At 42.8% G+C, this 18,102-nt stretch overlaps 1 protein-coding gene across 1 annotated transcript in view; it reads left to right on the top strand.

Annotated features, from left to right (window-relative positions):
- RAB3A (RAB3A, member RAS oncogene family) overlaps positions 1-14,834 on the top strand; it is a 109,340-nt gene extending 94,506 nt beyond the window's left edge. Inside the window, exons 4-5 of the mRNA XM_068233778.1 lie at positions 1,394-1,518; positions 8,760-14,834. Coding sequence (XP_068089879.1) covers positions 1,394-1,518; positions 8,760-8,950 — 316 coding nt within the window. The 3' untranslated portion in view covers positions 8,951-14,834. The remainder of the gene's footprint in view (positions 1-1,393; positions 1,519-8,759) is intronic.
- The last annotated feature ends 3,268 nt before the right edge of the window (positions 14,835-18,102 follow it).

The raw sequence follows: 18,102 nt of genomic DNA, 5'->3' as shown, positions 1-18,102 counted from the left end.
CTATCTTTAAGTCCCACCAGAGGTTCTCAATCGGATTTAGGTCTGGTGACTGCGATGGCCACTCCAAAAATGTTCCAGCCTTTAATCTGCAACCATGCTCTAGTGGATTTGGAGGTATGCTTGGGATCATTGTCCTGTTGAAAGGTCCAACAACGTCTCCCAAGCCTCATGTTTGTGACGGGCTGCATCACATTTTTTTCCAATATCTCCTGGTACTGAAGAGAATTCATGGTACCTTGCACACACTGAAGCTTCCCTGTACCTGCAGAAGCAAAACAGCCCCAAAGCATGATTGACCCCCCCCCCATGCTTCACAGTAGGCAAGGTGTACTTTTCTTCATACTCCTTGTTCTTCCTCCTCCAAACATAGCATGATCCATGGGCCCAAACCGTTCTAATTTTGCTTCATCAGTCCACAGAACACTATCCCAAAACTTTTGTCATAGTGTTCTGTGGACTGATGACACAAAATTAGAACGGTTTGGGCCCATACATTTCATGGGTTTTAATTACAGTAGCATGCATTATTTAAAAACTATAATGGCCGGAAACTGAAAAATAATGAATTTTTTTCCCACATTTTTCTTATTTTCCCATTAAAACACATTTAGAATAAAATAATTCTTGGCATAATGTCCCACCTAAAGAAAGCCTAATTGGTGGCGGAAAAAACAAGATATAGTTCATTTCATTGTGATAAGTTATGATAAAGTTATAGACGAATGAATGGATGGAGCGCTGAAAGGTGAAAATTGCTCTCGTGGTCAGGGGGTAAAACCCCTCAGTGGTGAAGTGGTTAAAGGCTGGAACATTTTTGGAGTGGCCATCGCAGTCACCAGACCTAAATCCGATTGAGAACCTCTGGTGGGACTTAAAGAAAGCAGTTGCAACGTGCAAGCCTAAGAATGTGACTGAACTGGAGGCTTTTGCCCATGAAGAATGGGCTAAGATACCCGTATATTGCTGCAAGACACTTGTGTCAAGCTATGCTTAATGTTTAAAAGCTGTTATAACTGGAAACAGATGTTGTACTAAGAATGAATGTCACTTGGGGGTTGAATAAAACTGATAATGATGTGAGCACAGAAAATAAATGTTGTGGTTATTTCATTATAAATGTTATGTTTGTCTGTCTTACAAGTGCCTCTTTGATTTAATTCTAAACAAGATGACTGAAATGATCAAAATCAATGTCAAACTGGCCTAAACACTCAATTTCAGTGGGGGTTGAATAATTTTGAACACAACTGTACACATGCCTATCTCATCATGTCACATGTCACTTTGGGTATCCTTTAAAGACAGGAGATGAGCTTAGTGAATTGAGGCCAATGTGCTGAAAAATATGTGACATATTATACGTGAAAATTTTAACTTTGCAATTACTTACCAGGTCAACTCAAATCAAGACCTATTCCTGGGACAATGCTCAGGTTTTATTGGTTGGTAACAAATGTGACATGGAAGATGAACGGGTAGTTTCTTCAGAAAGAGGAAGACAACTGGCAGAACATCTAGGTAAGTGCAGCAACCTGTGAAAGAGCATTTTTTTAATAACTAAATTGGCTAATACAATAATGCTAGGTACACACCATACAATTTTCTGTTAGATTTTCTCTTAGATTTACCTGCCAGATAGCTTTTTTTCCATGTTGTAGGTAAATCTAACAGAAGAATCTAACAGAAAATTGTTTGGTGTGTGTACCTAGCATTAGAGAACTATTCCTATCTATGGTACTAGTCCTGCTACCGTGTTGTGCACTTTTAATTGTGTAATTCATTATTAAAAAGCACAAACCTATTACGCAGCACTAAATAGGGGCTACGGATGACAAAATTACCAACCTAATTAGTACAAACTATAATACCAGAAGAGAGAACCTACCGTAATTGATATTGCATAATAATTCTGACTTGCGCATTCAGAAGCATGGTGTAGACACTGCAGTATAATCCAGTTAAACTGTTTTTGTAGGGGCACTTGTCTTCACATTTACTTATAAAGCAATGTATTCCTGCATGCCAATGTTAACTGCTGAACTGCATAAAGTATTGCGTAGTTAACCCCTCCTCGTCCCCAATGGCAGATAGTAACACTTTGTGGTTCCCAATTGCAGCACTCCCCTTGTTGCCCAATGCAAGCAAGGCCTGCCGCCCCCCGGTACTCAGTGTAGCCAGTATCTACTGGGAGGGAGAAGGTGCCCCAAAAAATAGTTGGTGGTGGATGAACAGTATATCTATATTATGTGACTAAAAATGGCAAAAAGTATAAATAATAAAAATGGCTTACCTCAAAGGAAGGGGCAAAGCCAATTTCAAACAAAAGGTGTATTCTTCATCAGACACTATCAATGCTAACTCGTTTTGCGGAACACAGCCCGCTTCCTCAGATCAGATACTAAGCAGTGTCTTTATACTGTGTAGACAGTAAGTTTTTGGAGCGCCTAAAAAAACTTTTATTTGGGGGGGGGGGGGCCTTCTCCCTCCCAGTTATGTAATAGCCCCCCAGCTGCTTTGGGGGTTAGTCTAGTGTTCAATTTCGGAACTATTTTTTCTGGAGCGCGAACCACATATCTGATGACTAAAGAACCTGAGTGAGGACAGGGTTTCCTCACCTGCCTTCATACTGTGGTTGCTAGTCGTGTAAACCCACACCTGTGAGTATTCTTTTGCTCTTTAAGACTACATGATCAGCACTTGACATACTACACCATAAGAGGCTCGTGGTGTCACACACCCTCTTTAACCAGTATATAGCGTTGGCAATCTATTCCTCTTTATGCTGGATACACGTTGCGTTTTGCTGCGAGCCTTGCGGGATCGATTCCATCGATTCGATTATAAACACTATTGAACATGTTGGAAATAATCGAATCGATGGAATCGATCCCACAAATCGCGCGGCAAAACGCAACGTGTGTATCCAGCATTAGTTATCAGCTTGGCCAGTATCCTTGCCTTTAGCAATGAGTTTTCTAAATTCTATTTTGGTGCACCTAAAGCAGAGGTGCCCACACTTTTTCAGCTTGTGAGCTACTTTAAAAATTAGCCAGTCAAAATGATTTACCTATGTACAATTTTAGGAGCACAATTGTATATACAGAATGGAAAATGAGGTGTGGTTGGGATCTACCATGAAGAAGTCCTTTGCGATCTACCTGTAGATTGTGATCTACACAATGGCTTCAATTCACTAAGCTTTATCAAACACTTTATCAAACGTTTGATAGTTTACTTCATGGGTAAAATCTAATTTTGAATTCACTAAGGTGTTATATATTTATCAAATGTTTTATCGATGAAACGTTCAATAAATCTATAACACCTTAGTGAATTCAAAATTAGATTTTACCTATGAGGTAAATTATCAAACGTTTGATAGTGTTTGATAAAGCTTAGTGAATTGAGACCTATGGGCAACCCTGATCTAAAGGTATCTGAAAATTGCAATTGCATAATTTCAATGACGTTCGGAAAAGCTCTGAACTGGATGTGTAGCATCTACGTCTACATGTAACTTAAAAAAAGAAAAGTGTGTGTGTGTGCTCAGACCAGGAGTCACCTGACGTAAACTGGCTGCCTAATGTCTATCGACGAATTAAAAAGGCATAGCATTTGCAAAGGCATCTGCTTGCTAGAATATGCAGCATCTAAAACTACCCCACTGCTGTATCCTGCAGGAGTTACCTGCAAAATGCATGTCCTGAGAACAAACCCTCCTCCAGTAGGTGGGGTGAGGGATGGCGCAGACTGTCCCTCCAAGTGCTGTCACCGTCGGGGAGACCATGTGCACCCCCCCCCCCCCCACACACACACACACTCCCCCCACAGGAAGAAAGAACAGACCATGACCATGTCACCTGACATATACTGGATTATGTCTATTGACTAATTAAAATGGCAAAGCATTTGCAAAAGCATCTGTTTGCCAGAATATGCAGGATCTAAAACTACCTCTCTGCTGGATCCTGCAGGAGTTAGCCCACGCAATATACTTTGTATCGCAACAGGGGCACCCCGTGTAGGCCTCCTCATACCCCCAAGAAATGGAGAGCAGTGCAGACACCCCCCACAAAGCACACCCCACTGCCCGGGAGTGTCGTAACTGGGGAGTAGAGAAACTCAGACAGCACACCCCCCAGATTGCAAACTTTACCCAACTGCTAGACTATGCAAAATACATGTCATAGGAGCAAACACACCAGTAGATGTGACAAGGGGGGAGGGCACAGACAGTCCCCTCAAGTGCTGCCACCTCCTGGGAGACCATGTGTTCCTTCCATCTCTCACACACACACCAATCTATCCTTGAGGGGGGGGGGGGGCAGTGCAGCTCAACGTGGATGGTCTCCTCCTGGGCCTATGCCATGTTGGGGGGGGGGGGGCTGTCTGCATTTCTCTGCTTCCCCCTGCTTGCGACACTCCCGGGCAATGGAGTGTCTGCACTGCTCTCAATTTCTTGAGGGGATTGGAGAAGGTGACACTAGGCATCCCTGTTGAGATACAAAGTTTTCCTAAGTAAACGCAATGCCCATTTCTGACACTGGTACAAGTGGCACATATTTCTTTCCTCTCTCTACTTCCCCTAATAGTTATAACTGTGAAATTGAGGCTCCTTTCACATTACGGCGTTTTCACTCTACCCTGCTGCTCCCCAACAGTGGCCATTAATCTCTGAGACAGGCCACAGTACCCGTGGTGCAATGCGGTGTGACAGAAATGTTTCAGGTAACGCAGAGGCTGTAGCGCATTGTCGCGTGCTACTGCGCGGCACACAATTGCATGGGAGTCAGTAGCACTGCTACAATCAACCTCCCTAACGGTATGGACAGATTATCCGTCCATACAAAACATGCTGTGAACAGTATAAACGTGCATACACATCAATACTCTCCTGCACTGTATACTAGAACCTTGCTTGACACATTTTGGCAAGTTACAGGGAAAAAGCTATAAAAACTATCACTTTTTGCACAGAAATCCTGGGGAAATTGAACGCCAGGGAGGTTTTAATTGTTCTGGTAGCAGTGCGACGCACATACTGACAAAATCCTGTGACTCACTTCCTGTCTTAAAGTGTGTGCGTGACTGAGAAGGCAGACGTTTCTGGCATCTGAAATCAGTGATGTAAACGTTCAGCAGGCAGGATCATGCCGATTTCCCTGTCTGCGCAGTCTGCTGCAGGGGCCTAACTGCATGCATGTTCTTCTGCCGCGTGCAAATCTCACTGCACCATGTGTACAACAGGCCTGAAACCTCTATCAGTTGCTGGGGTGATGCACACCTACATATTTGTTTTAGGTATATTTAAAAGTAGTATAAATTAATTTGAGTAACTTTTGTACATTATTACTATTAGTCTAATTATTAGACTAATAAATAATAATAATTTGAGTAACTTTTGTACATTATTACTATCAGAAGTAAGGCTAAAGTAGGATAAAGATAGGAAAATCTGCAGAATGGGTTCTAAAACTGAAAATGTATTATGCCATTGCAGCAGTGCCATATCCCTCACATGAATATGTGATAGCCAACTGCCAGGCTGAACATTTTGTCAAGCCTCCGAGGAGGTCACCGGCGGCTGTACACACACTAGATTCCCGGCAGAGGGAGTAGTTATTGGACAAGTTTCATCTAGTGCATGTACGCCGCTTAAATGTTTTTTATTACACTTTCAAAGTACAGAGGTTAACATACTGTTTAATTCTACAATGCCATTTTTTGCATTTCTGCTTGTATCCACTTAAATGGCTACAGATAGAAAGTCGAGTTTTGCTCATCAGAATAGACCAAATACAAAACACAAGATTGGGACCACTACAACTTTTCCTGGATCAGGCAGACAGAGTGGAGGCCGATGGAATCAACAGTAGTCTATGAGAACGGACAGTGTCCTCACATTCCTGTTTCTCCGCTGTTGCTGGCACCGTGGCTTGGGTCCACAGCATGGAAGAAGTGCTGGTATACAGACCTGAGCCCCATCAGAAGCATCAGGCTCCCATTGGATTACAAAGTAGTCTCTAAAGCCTGTTGGAAACATGAAAGTCCTCTCGAAATAATGAGCAGTGACCATCCTAGCAAAATTACAGTAAAATCCCTTTATAGTAAACTGCAAGGAACCTGGCCAAGAAGTTTACGAAATCAGAAGTTTACTATAAATTGAATGAATGAATTGGTCATACATTTGCACAGGCGCATGTACTATTAAAGCACATACTGTACATGTTCCTCTGTGCGCTCGTGTGACTTTTTAGATTCCAGAGCTGAAAGTATATCTCAGCTCAGTTAATAGTCTGCCTGGTAGTTCATTATTTTATGATTACAAATCTGCCTGGTAGTTCATTATTTTATGATTAAAAAGATACTAGTCCAAAATTATGTTCATGGGAGAGTCGCAAGTTGATAATCACTGAAAATGTGAAGGTGAAGACAAAAAGCAAAGGACACCACAAAGAAGCTTCCATGAGTGGGGAGAACAATGAGCTTGGGAGTCGCTAAAGATCAGGCATGATGGATCTTGAGGGCCCATTTCCACTATCGTGAATTCGCATGCGTTTTTCGCATGCAAATTCGCATCGCAATACAAGTGAATGGGACTGTTTCCACTTGTCAGGATTCCTTTGCATTTTTCTGTGCAGAAAAAAATCGCATGGCAAAGCCATCAGAATTCGCATACCGCTATGCGAATCGCATACAATGTATTTAATAGGAAATTCGTATGAGGTTTGGGTATGCGAATATTCATGCGAATTCGCATAGTAACAATGGAAAAGCACACCAACATTGCCATGGTTAAATTCGCATACATCGTCATCCATGCGAATTTGCATGAAAATTCGCATAGATCCGCATGCGAAATTCGCATCCGCATGCAAATTTTTACCGCGGCGATTCGCACCACACAAGTGGAAATGCAGCCTCAGGCAATGTTGCTAGATTTTTGCCTGAGTCGGTCTGTATCCCTTATCCCAGCCAAGCTTTATCTATCGTGTGTACAAAGTGTTTTCTTGCTTTTCGATGGCTTAAAAGGCATTTTTATTGATCAGGGTCCATAGCCAATTAACTTTTTCTACTTAGTTTTCTCCAAGTTGATATTTTTACAACTTGTCAATAAAATGCTTTTTAAACCACCAGGAACCAAGATAGTATTTGAATTGCAAAGTGCTACAACATTATTTTAAACAGAAGATTAAAAATTATCCCCTAGGAGAAAAAAACGTGAATTGCATATGGCCTGTGTGCAAATATCACCTAGAGAAAACTTGAGAGAAAATAGAATTGGATATTTTCAAACCTTTTTGCCTGTTTAGTACATTTTTCAATTGCTAGGTGAGGAGTTATTTTTCCTAGGTGATCACATCTTATCAATAAAATGCCTTTAAAGTCACCAGCAAGCAAGAAAATGCTTTTAATTTTGACAGTACTCTTTCCGCTACTTTTTGGTACTTTCAACTGCAGAGTGTTTAAAAGTTATTTTAAACAAAAAATAACTATCTCCTAGGAGAAAACTTAATATAAAAAGCAAAGTGGATTGGGTTTGTAGTGAGAAAAGGACCCTTAGACTTTTTTTATTTTTCAATACCTGGTGCAAGTGCATAAGTAAAGCAAATCTAAAAGAATATTCTTGAGGTACATATATACTATACTTTACCCCTTCTGCCTATTTTCGTCCACATAAAGTAAGTTTTTCTTCTTTTAGGGCCCATTCACACACTAGAAGTGCTTTTCTGAGCGGTTTGCAATTGATTAGTGGTTTTTAAAATCGCTCCCATGCACATTCATTAAAATCGTACTTTAAAATCGTTTTTTACCGTGATTTTAATGAAAGTGAATGGGAGCGATTTTAAAAACGCTAATCAATCGCAAAACGCTCAGAAAGCGCTTCTAGTGGGAATGGGCCTTGATTCTTGTAAAAGTATTATAATTTCTTCTTATAAGATGGCACCAAGCTCCTGATGACGTCTGGCACTGTTTCCTTTCTGGCTTTAATGCTAGTGCACCATTATCTCACTGCATGTGTGAACCAAGTAATAGAGAATCTGCGGCTCCACCACTTGCATTACATGTGCAGCAATCCAGCTGTGGATCAGGAGTGTGACTAATCAGGCCAGCAAGGTAATGGGAGGGGAACAGGAGTGACCGTGCATGCATGTTCCTGTCCCTGAGTTTGACAGCCATTCAACTTTTTTGCGGAGAGGTTGCAGGGACAGTGGGGAGTGTGCAGAGGACAATGCACAGAGGTACGTAGAGCCAAGATACACATACCTCTGTGCGTACTTTGGAAAGCTGGATCTCTGATCTAGTATCCTTTAAACATGGCTCAGACCAGGATTTCAAATAGCAGACAAATAGAACTATACACTTAGGCCCCATTTTTCCAGGGATGTAATATTTTGCATGCGTTTTCCATATGCAAAATTTTGCGTCATTGAATGTGAATTTTTTTTTCTGATTGCATGCATTGAAAATGGTTACATCAGAAACGGATGCATGGTGCAACATTTCTGGGAATCAAGACAGACTACAAAAAATGCATTCAATAGAAATGATTCTCTTTAAATTCCATTGCTTTCAGTACTAAGGTGAATTTTCGCATTACATATTTGGACTCAGTAGAAATGGGCCCTGAATATATAAAGCTAAAATTTGAATACATTTCTAGACACAAGAAGCACCTCTTTATTTTTCTTTTTGTTTTGTTTTTGTTCTTACCACAAGTTTTCCATTGTAAAGTATAAATTTACCTTTCCTTTTAGGTTTTGAATTTTTTGAAGCCAGCGCCAAAGACAACATAAATGTGAAGCAGACTTTTGAACGTTTGGTGGACATAATCTGTGAAAAGATGTCCGAGAGTTTGGACACCGCTGATCCAGCTGTCACTGGAGCCAAACAAGGACCCCAGCTCAATGATCAACAGGCTCCCCCTCACCAGGACTGTGCTTGCTAAAGGAAATGCTTTCCTGTTATGCACACCGCATTACCCTGAACCCCTCCGTCCCCCCACTCCTATCTCGTGCATAGTGGTCACCTCTCCCTCACTGACCTTGAAACCTGCATACCAACTGAAGATGACTTTGTCTGTTGCCACTTTTAGTTAGAATTTATTTAGCAATGAGAGTAAAAGTGAGTGGATCTATAAAGTATAGTTTAAAAATAAAATCCAATAAATACATATCTATTTAGCAAACTGGTTACAACAAAGATGATTGGAGAAATAGTTTATTCAGTAAATGTACATGTCGTCATTTCAAATAATTAAAGAATCAGATTTACTTTTACACTAATGAAAAGTGCAACTTCTCTGTATATGGAGATGGCCATTGACATGCTAGTAATTTTCTCTTGCATGCTAAGTATCCAGATTGGATTTGGGCTAATGAAAATCAGCAGGAGGCACATTTGATTGGCCCACCTCCAAGCTGCATTCTATTTGCAAGCAAGTCAAGAGTTACAATTCTCTTACTGACCATTATTTTATTTTGTTACAGAAGGCAAAAAGTGGCCTTAGGCCAGTGGGGAATTTTAGACCTGAATTATAAATTTTGATTTAAAAAATTGATTTGGAGGATTTAAGTTAGTTCTGGGGTAGATGCATGGGAGTAGTGGGGGCATGCAGTCTCCAGAGACCTACCATAGTTGTTTGCTGTTAGCCCCACTAGGTGTCATATACTGAAGACAAGTCTATGTCAGCAGCAAGGCCTAGTGCACACCGGAGCGTTTCCGCTGCGGTTTGCGATCTGCTTGCGGGTGCGGATCTGCTAGGGTAATGCATTTCAATGGGGTGGTGCACACCAGAGCGGGTGGCGTTTTGCAGAAACGCATACTCCCGGGCTGCAGCAGATTTTGGATTGCGGATGCGTTTCTGCCTCAATGTTAAGTATAGGAAAAACGCAAACCGCTCTGAAAAACGGCACTTCAGAGCGGTTTGCCAGGCGTTTTTTGTTACAGTAGCTGTTCAGTAACAGCTTTACTGTAACAATACATGAAATCTACTACACCAAAACCGCTACACAAAACCGCAAAACGCTAGCTGAAACGCTGCAGAAAAATAAGAAAAAGCGTTTCAAAATCTGCTAGCATTTTGCGGATCTGCTAGCGGTTTTTGGTGTGCACCAGGCCCAAATGCTGATTTTCAGCCCTTACTCTCATAGAATACTTTTCAGAAGTGTAATCAAATTTGATGCTTGTCTAGCTCATCTATTTATTTATTTTTTGAAGGATATTATGTCCACATATATAACACATCAGGATAGTTCATAAGCTGTGCAATATTCATAACTGATTTCTTCAATCATTTCTGTTGCAGAACAAAAGGTCCGATAACTATAACCAGAGTACATATGGAAATTCTGTCAGAGCACCCAGAATTGCTTTGTACTATAATGTAATTCTTGCAACTTTTTGTGATATATACATATATATATATTTATATTATCTATATTCTGTTTTCCTGTGTCTGAATCTGCAATATGTATGTGAGAACGTTATCTTCCTATTTAAATGGAGTGCCGGTTCAGGTTCCCGCCACAATGAGGCAGCTGCTTATAGAGGAGTACTGTGACCAGTAACAGTCCTTTTTAATGTCCTGACTTTAGTCGGTGATGATAAAAGCAAGAATACCCTTGACATAAGTATTCTAGTTCTATTTAATTTTCCATCTCTTAGAGCATATATAGTCACATAAATATATAGCAAACTGTATGTTAAATATGGCTTTTTAAACTGCAATTGAGTGCTGTGAATTTCCTCTGAAATTTTGTTGATGTAGTCAAAATAGAAAATGTGAAATATGATTTTGTTTTAATAACTATTTATAAAAAGAGTCATCTCTTTATAAAACCTCTGTAAAGGTGTAACCTTTCCATGTTTGTTTTCTGTTTTGAAAAACCTTTATCCAATCTGCTCTTGAAAACTTAATTTTATGTACCAGCCAGTAACACGGTTTAAATATGCATTCCAGACCTTTTAAGAACAGCAATGTATGCCAAATGTGCATAGGTTTTCATCTGTTCACACTTATGGCACTATATTATCTTATTAGAACTAATAGTTTCACATAGTCAATTTGTAACTTCACTTTCACATCGAACAAAAATAGATTCCTAACTTAAAGGACAACTGAAATGAGAAGGATACGGAGGCTTTCATATTTATTTCCTTTTAAACAATACCAGTTGCCTGACAGTCCAGCTTATCTAGTTGGCTACAGTAGTGTCTGAATCATACCAGAAACAAGCTGCAGCTAATCTTGTCAGATCTGACAATAATGTCAGAAACCTCTGAGCTGCATATGCTTGTTCAGGGTAAAAAGTAGTAGAGGCAGAGGATCTGTTGGACAGCCAGGGAACTGGTATTGCTTAAAAGGAAATAAACATGGCATCCTTCGTATCCCTCTCACTTCAGTTGTCCTTTAACTACATACACACTTGCAATATTTCACACCCAACTCCAAACAACAAGTAAGCAGCACACATTGCTCTGTGGAAAAGACATAAGTGTGGCACCTTAATGGTGGTAAATGAAACCTAAACTGCAGAAAATGTTAGAATTTTTAACTGCTTTGAGAACTTTTATGGATATGAAATTGTCTTACAACCCAAGAGATACAAAATGTAGGGCTCTACTATTAACCTAATTGTGAATTTAAAAGTAGACTGTGAGCTGCAATAAGGCATACATTAGAATTTTGCAACAGAGCTGCTTCTGTGGCTAGGCAAATGCTTTGCAGGACAGCTGGTGTACTTTTAGGTTACAACCATCAAGAATTTTGCTCTCCCAGCAGAAGTCAGCCTCTGTCAGTGACACTGCTCTGTTAACTAGGACATGATCTCTCTGAGGTGCTATAATTTCAGGGAGAGACAGTGTGCTTGTAATGCAGAAAGAGTTTACTGGATGCCAAAGTATACCCCAGCCACCTGTCTTAGTTAATAGTTTAATTACTTGAATGGTGGATTGTTTCAAAAAAAATAATTTTGAATCTTTGCAACCAGCTCTGATTTTTTTTTTTTTTTTTTTTCCAAACTAAAATGGATATGCAATTTTTTATAACTTTAAACTTTGATCATTGACATAAGCAATTTGTAGTTTAAAGTGGAGTTACACTGGCCTTTTCTGTGTTTGGCCTTTCCTGTGCCACGCACAGCTCCCTGAGATAGCCAAAGTATATGCTGAATATCTGCTTTTGCAGCACTGCAGTTTTTATGTTAAGCCCCATACACACTCTCAACAGCAGTCTTTTAGGCTCTCACAACCTTTTCTTGTGAAACGCCTAAAAAAAACCTCTTGCTATTGTTCAAGCAGCTGATAAGACTGATAAGAAGTCAATTCAACATTTGACCGCTGTTGAGTGTGTGTATGGGGCTTTAGTGTATCATGTTCATCTTGCTTGCTAAACTATAAATGCACATCATTCACTGGTAAAGTTTTCAACATTCAACCCATTTGTGATTCAAACTAAACCTTCCCATAACATTACTATGTACACATACTAAATTAACTTTAGCTGATAGACCACTTCAGGTGAGAAGCTATTGTATGCACAGGAGCCCCCTGATGTCGCCTGAATCTCCAGCATGCTGGACCTTCTGCAAACCCCAAGTGGCCCCTAATACTCAAGTGTATTGTTTACCCCAATCAGCTCGCCTGTCTGAAGGCTCTCTGTTGTGTGCGCCACCCATCGTTCCTACTCCCTGCTCCATAGTAACTGAAATCTCACTAGTCTGTACAGGCTTGGCTTTGAATTGTCACCCATGGAATTGAGTACCAAATCCCTCCAGGCAATAGTCTTTGTATGTGTGACAAGGTTTAATGCATGTTCTTGCTTTGCAACATCAGTCTGTCTTAACAGTTTAGGCCTCTGTGAATAATATTCGCTCACATTACTAATTGGACTCTGAAAGAGGAGCGGCAGGTCTTTGTTAGATAAAGGAGGAGGTGGAGGTTGGTAAGAAAGGTGGATAAAACCAGTGCACGAACAAGCCCACTCCCATTGAGTGGTGTAAAAGCGTAAACAGTCTATCACATGTTAGGAAAAGGGAAATCTTGCGCTAGCTCAGGAAAAGTGTTTCAAGCCGGAGATATTACATGTTGTTTGACACATGCCTGTTTTTACACTCTGATTTCTGCTGTGCAGAGAGCTATTGGGAATTGACATGAAGACAGATTTCATGATCTCCATGTTTTAAAATTACAGTTAGGCCTAGTTGACAGTGCTCAGTTGTGTTGCAGAATAATTGCATGCCAACTCACTGTCCATACATTTCTATGGGCCTGTTCACAGTGCAGCATTGTAGCTGATTGCGTTATTCTAACTCTCTGCATACAGGCTTTGTATTAAAGTCTATGTCCAGTCTGGATCGCAGTTCACACTCATTGTAACATGTGCGTCATGCAACTGACCTCTGTAAACCTTGTCTTAAAGAGGAACTCCAGTGAAAATGGTATAAAAAAAGTGCTTCATTTTTACAATAATTATGTATAAATAATTTAGTCAGTGTTTGCCCATTGTAAAGTATTTTCAATCCCTCATTTACATTCTGACATCACATGGTGACACTTTTACTGCTGGCAGGTGATGTCAGTGGAAGGAGATGCTGCTTGCTTTTTTGGCAGTTGGAAACTGCTGTAAACAGCTGTTATTTCCCACAATGCAACAAGGCTCCCACACTGTCAGACCATGGTCCTGACATCATACTGTGGGAGGGGTTTCACCACAATATTAGCCAGACAGAGCCCCCTGATGATCTGTTTGTGCAAAGGAAAAGATTTATCATGGGAAAGAGGGTATCAGCTACTGATTGGGTGAAGTTCAATTCTTGGTTACGGTTTCTCTTTAAAGGATTGCCGAGGGGAAATGGCTGATCTATTTCTTTTTTTTTTTTTTTTACTTACCTGGGGCTTCTTTCAGCCCTTCACAGCCATCTCAGTCCCTTGCCGCAGCCCCAGCCGTCCTTTGTGTCCCCGCTGGCCGGCCGTAATGATCGCTAGCACAGGCAGGGTCAGCACTTCCGCGCCTGCACGGACACTCGTGCCTGTGCGTACTGTGCAGTAGTTGTGCGCAGTATGCAGCAGATGACTTGGACGCGCAAAAAAGCCACCCTCGCTGGCGAGTCGCAATCATTACAGTCGGCCAGCAGGGAAACTGAGGCGGGCCAGGGCTGCAGTGAAGGTCTGAGACTGCTGCTCGGGGCTGGAAGAAGCCCCAGGTGAGTAAAAAATCGATTAGCTATTTCGTCTCCTTTAAGTCCTTTAATAAGGGAATTCTTGTTTGTCTAGAATTCCACTTGTTTTGAAAATGGTAGGTACTTACTGAAATGATTAAAATGTGTTTGAAGAAGTAAGCAATGATTAATGTAAAGGAAATCTATAGAAATGCAAAATCTGACATTGATCATCTGTAAATGCGACACATCACTTTCATTTTATTTTATTTTTATTTTTTTAAATCGCCACTTTCATTATGTTTTCTATCATCACTTTCACAGTCATTGACCCAGAAACAAGTATTACTTATCAAGTGTTTGGACTTTGTTTGCTACCTTCTACGTGTCAGTGATTTGAATTGAAGCCATAGAATGAACATGAAATCAAATAATTGACCTTTTCAGAACAAAGTCTATTATCCAAAAAACTCTTGACAGGTTTCTTTCAGTGGAAACCTCTTCGAAAATAGTTTGTGTGCTGGCTATGTTCATATAAAATTAAACTTCTGAATATGAAATCTAGGTTCAAGCATGTTGCAGGAGTGCAGAAAACCGTGATAGTTGCACCTTTATCATTATGGTTTACTTGATTTTTCCAAGTTGAAAATAAAGTCTACAGTCTGCTGTAAATGTGTAACTGTTATTCTTTCTCTTAAAAATCCAGTTCTGTACAACTAATGAATTTAGTGCATAACTGCTAGAAAGCAAACAGTATGGCCTCAATTCATAAAAGGCTTTGCGGTAAAAACAATCTGGGCGGGAAAATACCGCATTCGGTATTTTAGACCTTGTGTGCTAATTCATAAAATATTTTCACCGCTGCTTTTGAAGTTCGGTAAATTGGTACAGCAGAAGTGTGGCATTCTCTTTTGTTACAAGCTGTAAATAGACTTTGGCTCCCTGCACAGACTCACAGAGACTTTGGCTCCCTGCACAGACTCGCACAGACTTTGGCTCCCTGCACAGACTCGCACAGACTTTGGCTCCCTGCACAGACTCGCACAGACTTTGGCTCCCTGCACAGACTCGCACAGACTTGGCTCCCTGCACAGACTCGCACAGACTTGGCTCCCTGCACAGACTCGCACAGACTTGGCTCCCTGCACAGACTCGCACAGACTTGGCTCCCTGCACAGACTCGCACAGACTTGGCTCCCTGCACAGACTCGCACAGACTTGGCTCCCTGCACAGACTCGCACAGACTTGGCTCCCTGCACAGACTCGCACAGACTTGGCTCCCTGCACAGACTCGCACAGACTTGGCTCCCTGCACAGACTCGCACAGACTTGGCTCCCTGCACAGACTCGCACAGACTTGGCTCCCTGCACAGACTCGCACAGACTTGGCTCCCTGCACAGACTCGCACAGACTTGGCTCCCTGCACAGACTCGCACAGACTTGGCTCCCTGCACAGACTCGCACAGACTTGGCTCCCTGCACAGACTCGCACAGACTTGGCTCCCTGCACAGACTCGCACAGACTTGGCTCCCTGCACAGACTCTCACAGACTTGGCTCCCTGCACAGACTCGCACAGACTTGGCTCCCTGCACAGACTCGCACAGACTTGGCTCCCTGCACAGACTCGCACAGACTTGGCTCCCTGCACAGACTCGCACAGACTTGGCTCCCTGCACAGACTCGCACAGACTTGGCTCCCTGCACAGACTCGCACAGACTTGGCTCCCTGCACAGACTCGCACAGACTTGGCTCCCTGCACAGACTCGCACAGACTTGGCTCCCTGCACAGACTCGCACAGACTTGGCTCCCTGCACAGACTCGCACAGACTTGGCTCCCTGCACAGACTCGCACAGACTTGGCTCCCTGCACAGACTCGCACAGACTTGGCTCCCTGCACAGACTCGCACAGACTTGGCTCCCTGCACAGACTCGCACAGACTTGGCTCCCTGCACAGACTCGCACAGACTTGGCTCCCTGCACAGACTCGCACAGACTTGGCTCCCTGCACAGACTCGCACAGACTTGGCTCCCTGCACAGACTCGCACAGACTTGGCTCCCTGCACAGACTCGCACAGACTTGGCTCCCTGCACAGACTCGCACAGACTTGGCTCCCTGCACAGACTCGCACAGACTTGGCTCCCTGCACAGACTCGCACAGACTTGGCTCCCTGCACAGACTCGCACAGACTTGGCTCCCTGCACAGACTCGCACAGACTTGGCTCCCTGCACAGACTCGCACAGACTTGGCTCCCTGCACAGACTCGCACAGACTTGGCTCCCTGCACAGACTCGCACAGACTTGGCTCCCTGCACAGACTCGCACAGACTTGGCTCCCTGCACAGACTCGCACAGACTTGGCTCCCTGCACAGACTCGCACAGACTTGGCTCCCTGCACAGACTCGCACAGACTTGGCTCCCTGCACAGACTCGCGCTCTGTTAACCCCCTTGGCGGTATGAAAAATACCGCCAGGGGGCAGCGCAGCAGTGTTTTTTTGATATTTTTTTTTTTAAATCATGTAGCGAGCCCAGGGCTCGCTACATGATAGCCGCTGCTCAGCGGCATCCTCCCAGCCCCGCCGATCGCCTCCGGCGATAGGCGATCAGGAAATCCCGTTCAAAGAACGGGATTTCCTGGAGGGCTTCCCCCGTCGCCATGGCGGGAATGACGTCAGCGACGTCGGGACGTCATTGGGAGACCTGATCCACCCCTTGTCGCTGCCTGGCACTGATTGGCCAGGCAGTGCAGGGATCTGGGGGGGGGCCCGCGCGCCGCACTGGATAGCGGCGATCGGGCGCGCGGCAGTGGCGATCGGGGTGCTGGCGCAGCTAGCAAAGTGCTAGCTGCGTCCAGCAAAAAAAAAATTATGAAAATCGGCCCAGCAGGGCCTGAGCGGCACCCTCCGGCGGCTTACCCCGTGTCACACACGGGGTTACCGCTAAGGAGGTTAAGACCTTACCAGAGGTGTCGTAATTATCGTCTGACTTGCCTCTTGTTGAAGGCTTTATGAATTGACATTTGCTGAAAATTTACTGACGTGTTGGAGGTAATTACAGCCAAGTTGGTAATTATCCTCAATGCTCGGTAGTTTCAGTTTTGCATGCGGTAACAGCCTTTGTGAATTGACACTTTGTTAAGTGCTCAAGAAAGTCTGCTGTTTTCAGCATTACCACATCCATGCATTGAGGCCTATGTCAGCATGCGGAATTCAGTATATGAAGATCTAGCAAACAAGGTCTCATTGCTAAGGGCAATTGGCAGGCTCTCTATTGGATAAAAACCTTATGCTGGGAATACACGGAGTGATAGTGTGTTATCAACCGAGCTGCTGATGGCTCGATTGATTATTTCCGACATGTCCGATCGCTGCGCGGATCGATTCCCTGCGGGCGGAAATTGAGCGAAAGATAAGGAAGTGCCCGCGGGGACGAGCGGGAATCGATCCGGGGGTACACGGCGGGAGTCGATCCGTGTATTCCCAGCATTACAAGGCCTTTGCCTATTAGCCTTAAAAAGGGAAGAATTCCTTTCTGACTCTAGATGGCAGTCAGATAAATCCCTGGACGAACTCTCCAGGTTATTACCTATTAATTCTAGCCGTGTATGCCCTTTTAATGCAAGGAAAGCATCCAAGCCCTCTTTAAATGCTGATATAGAATTTGCCATAACTACTTGTACCAAGTGCTGACTCCTGCGGTACTCCACTGCTTAAGTTTCCCATTTTGACTATGTTCTGTTTACCACCACTCTTTGCTTTCTATCCCTTAACCAGTTCTCTATCCACATACAGTTTACTCATACAAAATGGAACCAGCACCATGCAAAAAATAACGAATTAATAATAGGTCAATTAGAATGTGCTAAGGGGAACAAAAACCAGAAGTAGTATACAAATAGAAAAGATACCCCTATAAACAGCACCAGGCTA

This window comes from Hyperolius riggenbachi, chromosome 1, assembly GCF_040937935.1.
Source record: "Hyperolius riggenbachi isolate aHypRig1 chromosome 1, aHypRig1.pri, whole genome shotgun sequence".
Lineage (NCBI taxonomy): Eukaryota > Metazoa > Chordata > Amphibia > Anura > Hyperoliidae > Hyperolius > Hyperolius riggenbachi.
This window is presented reverse-complemented; position numbering and strand designations above follow the sequence as displayed.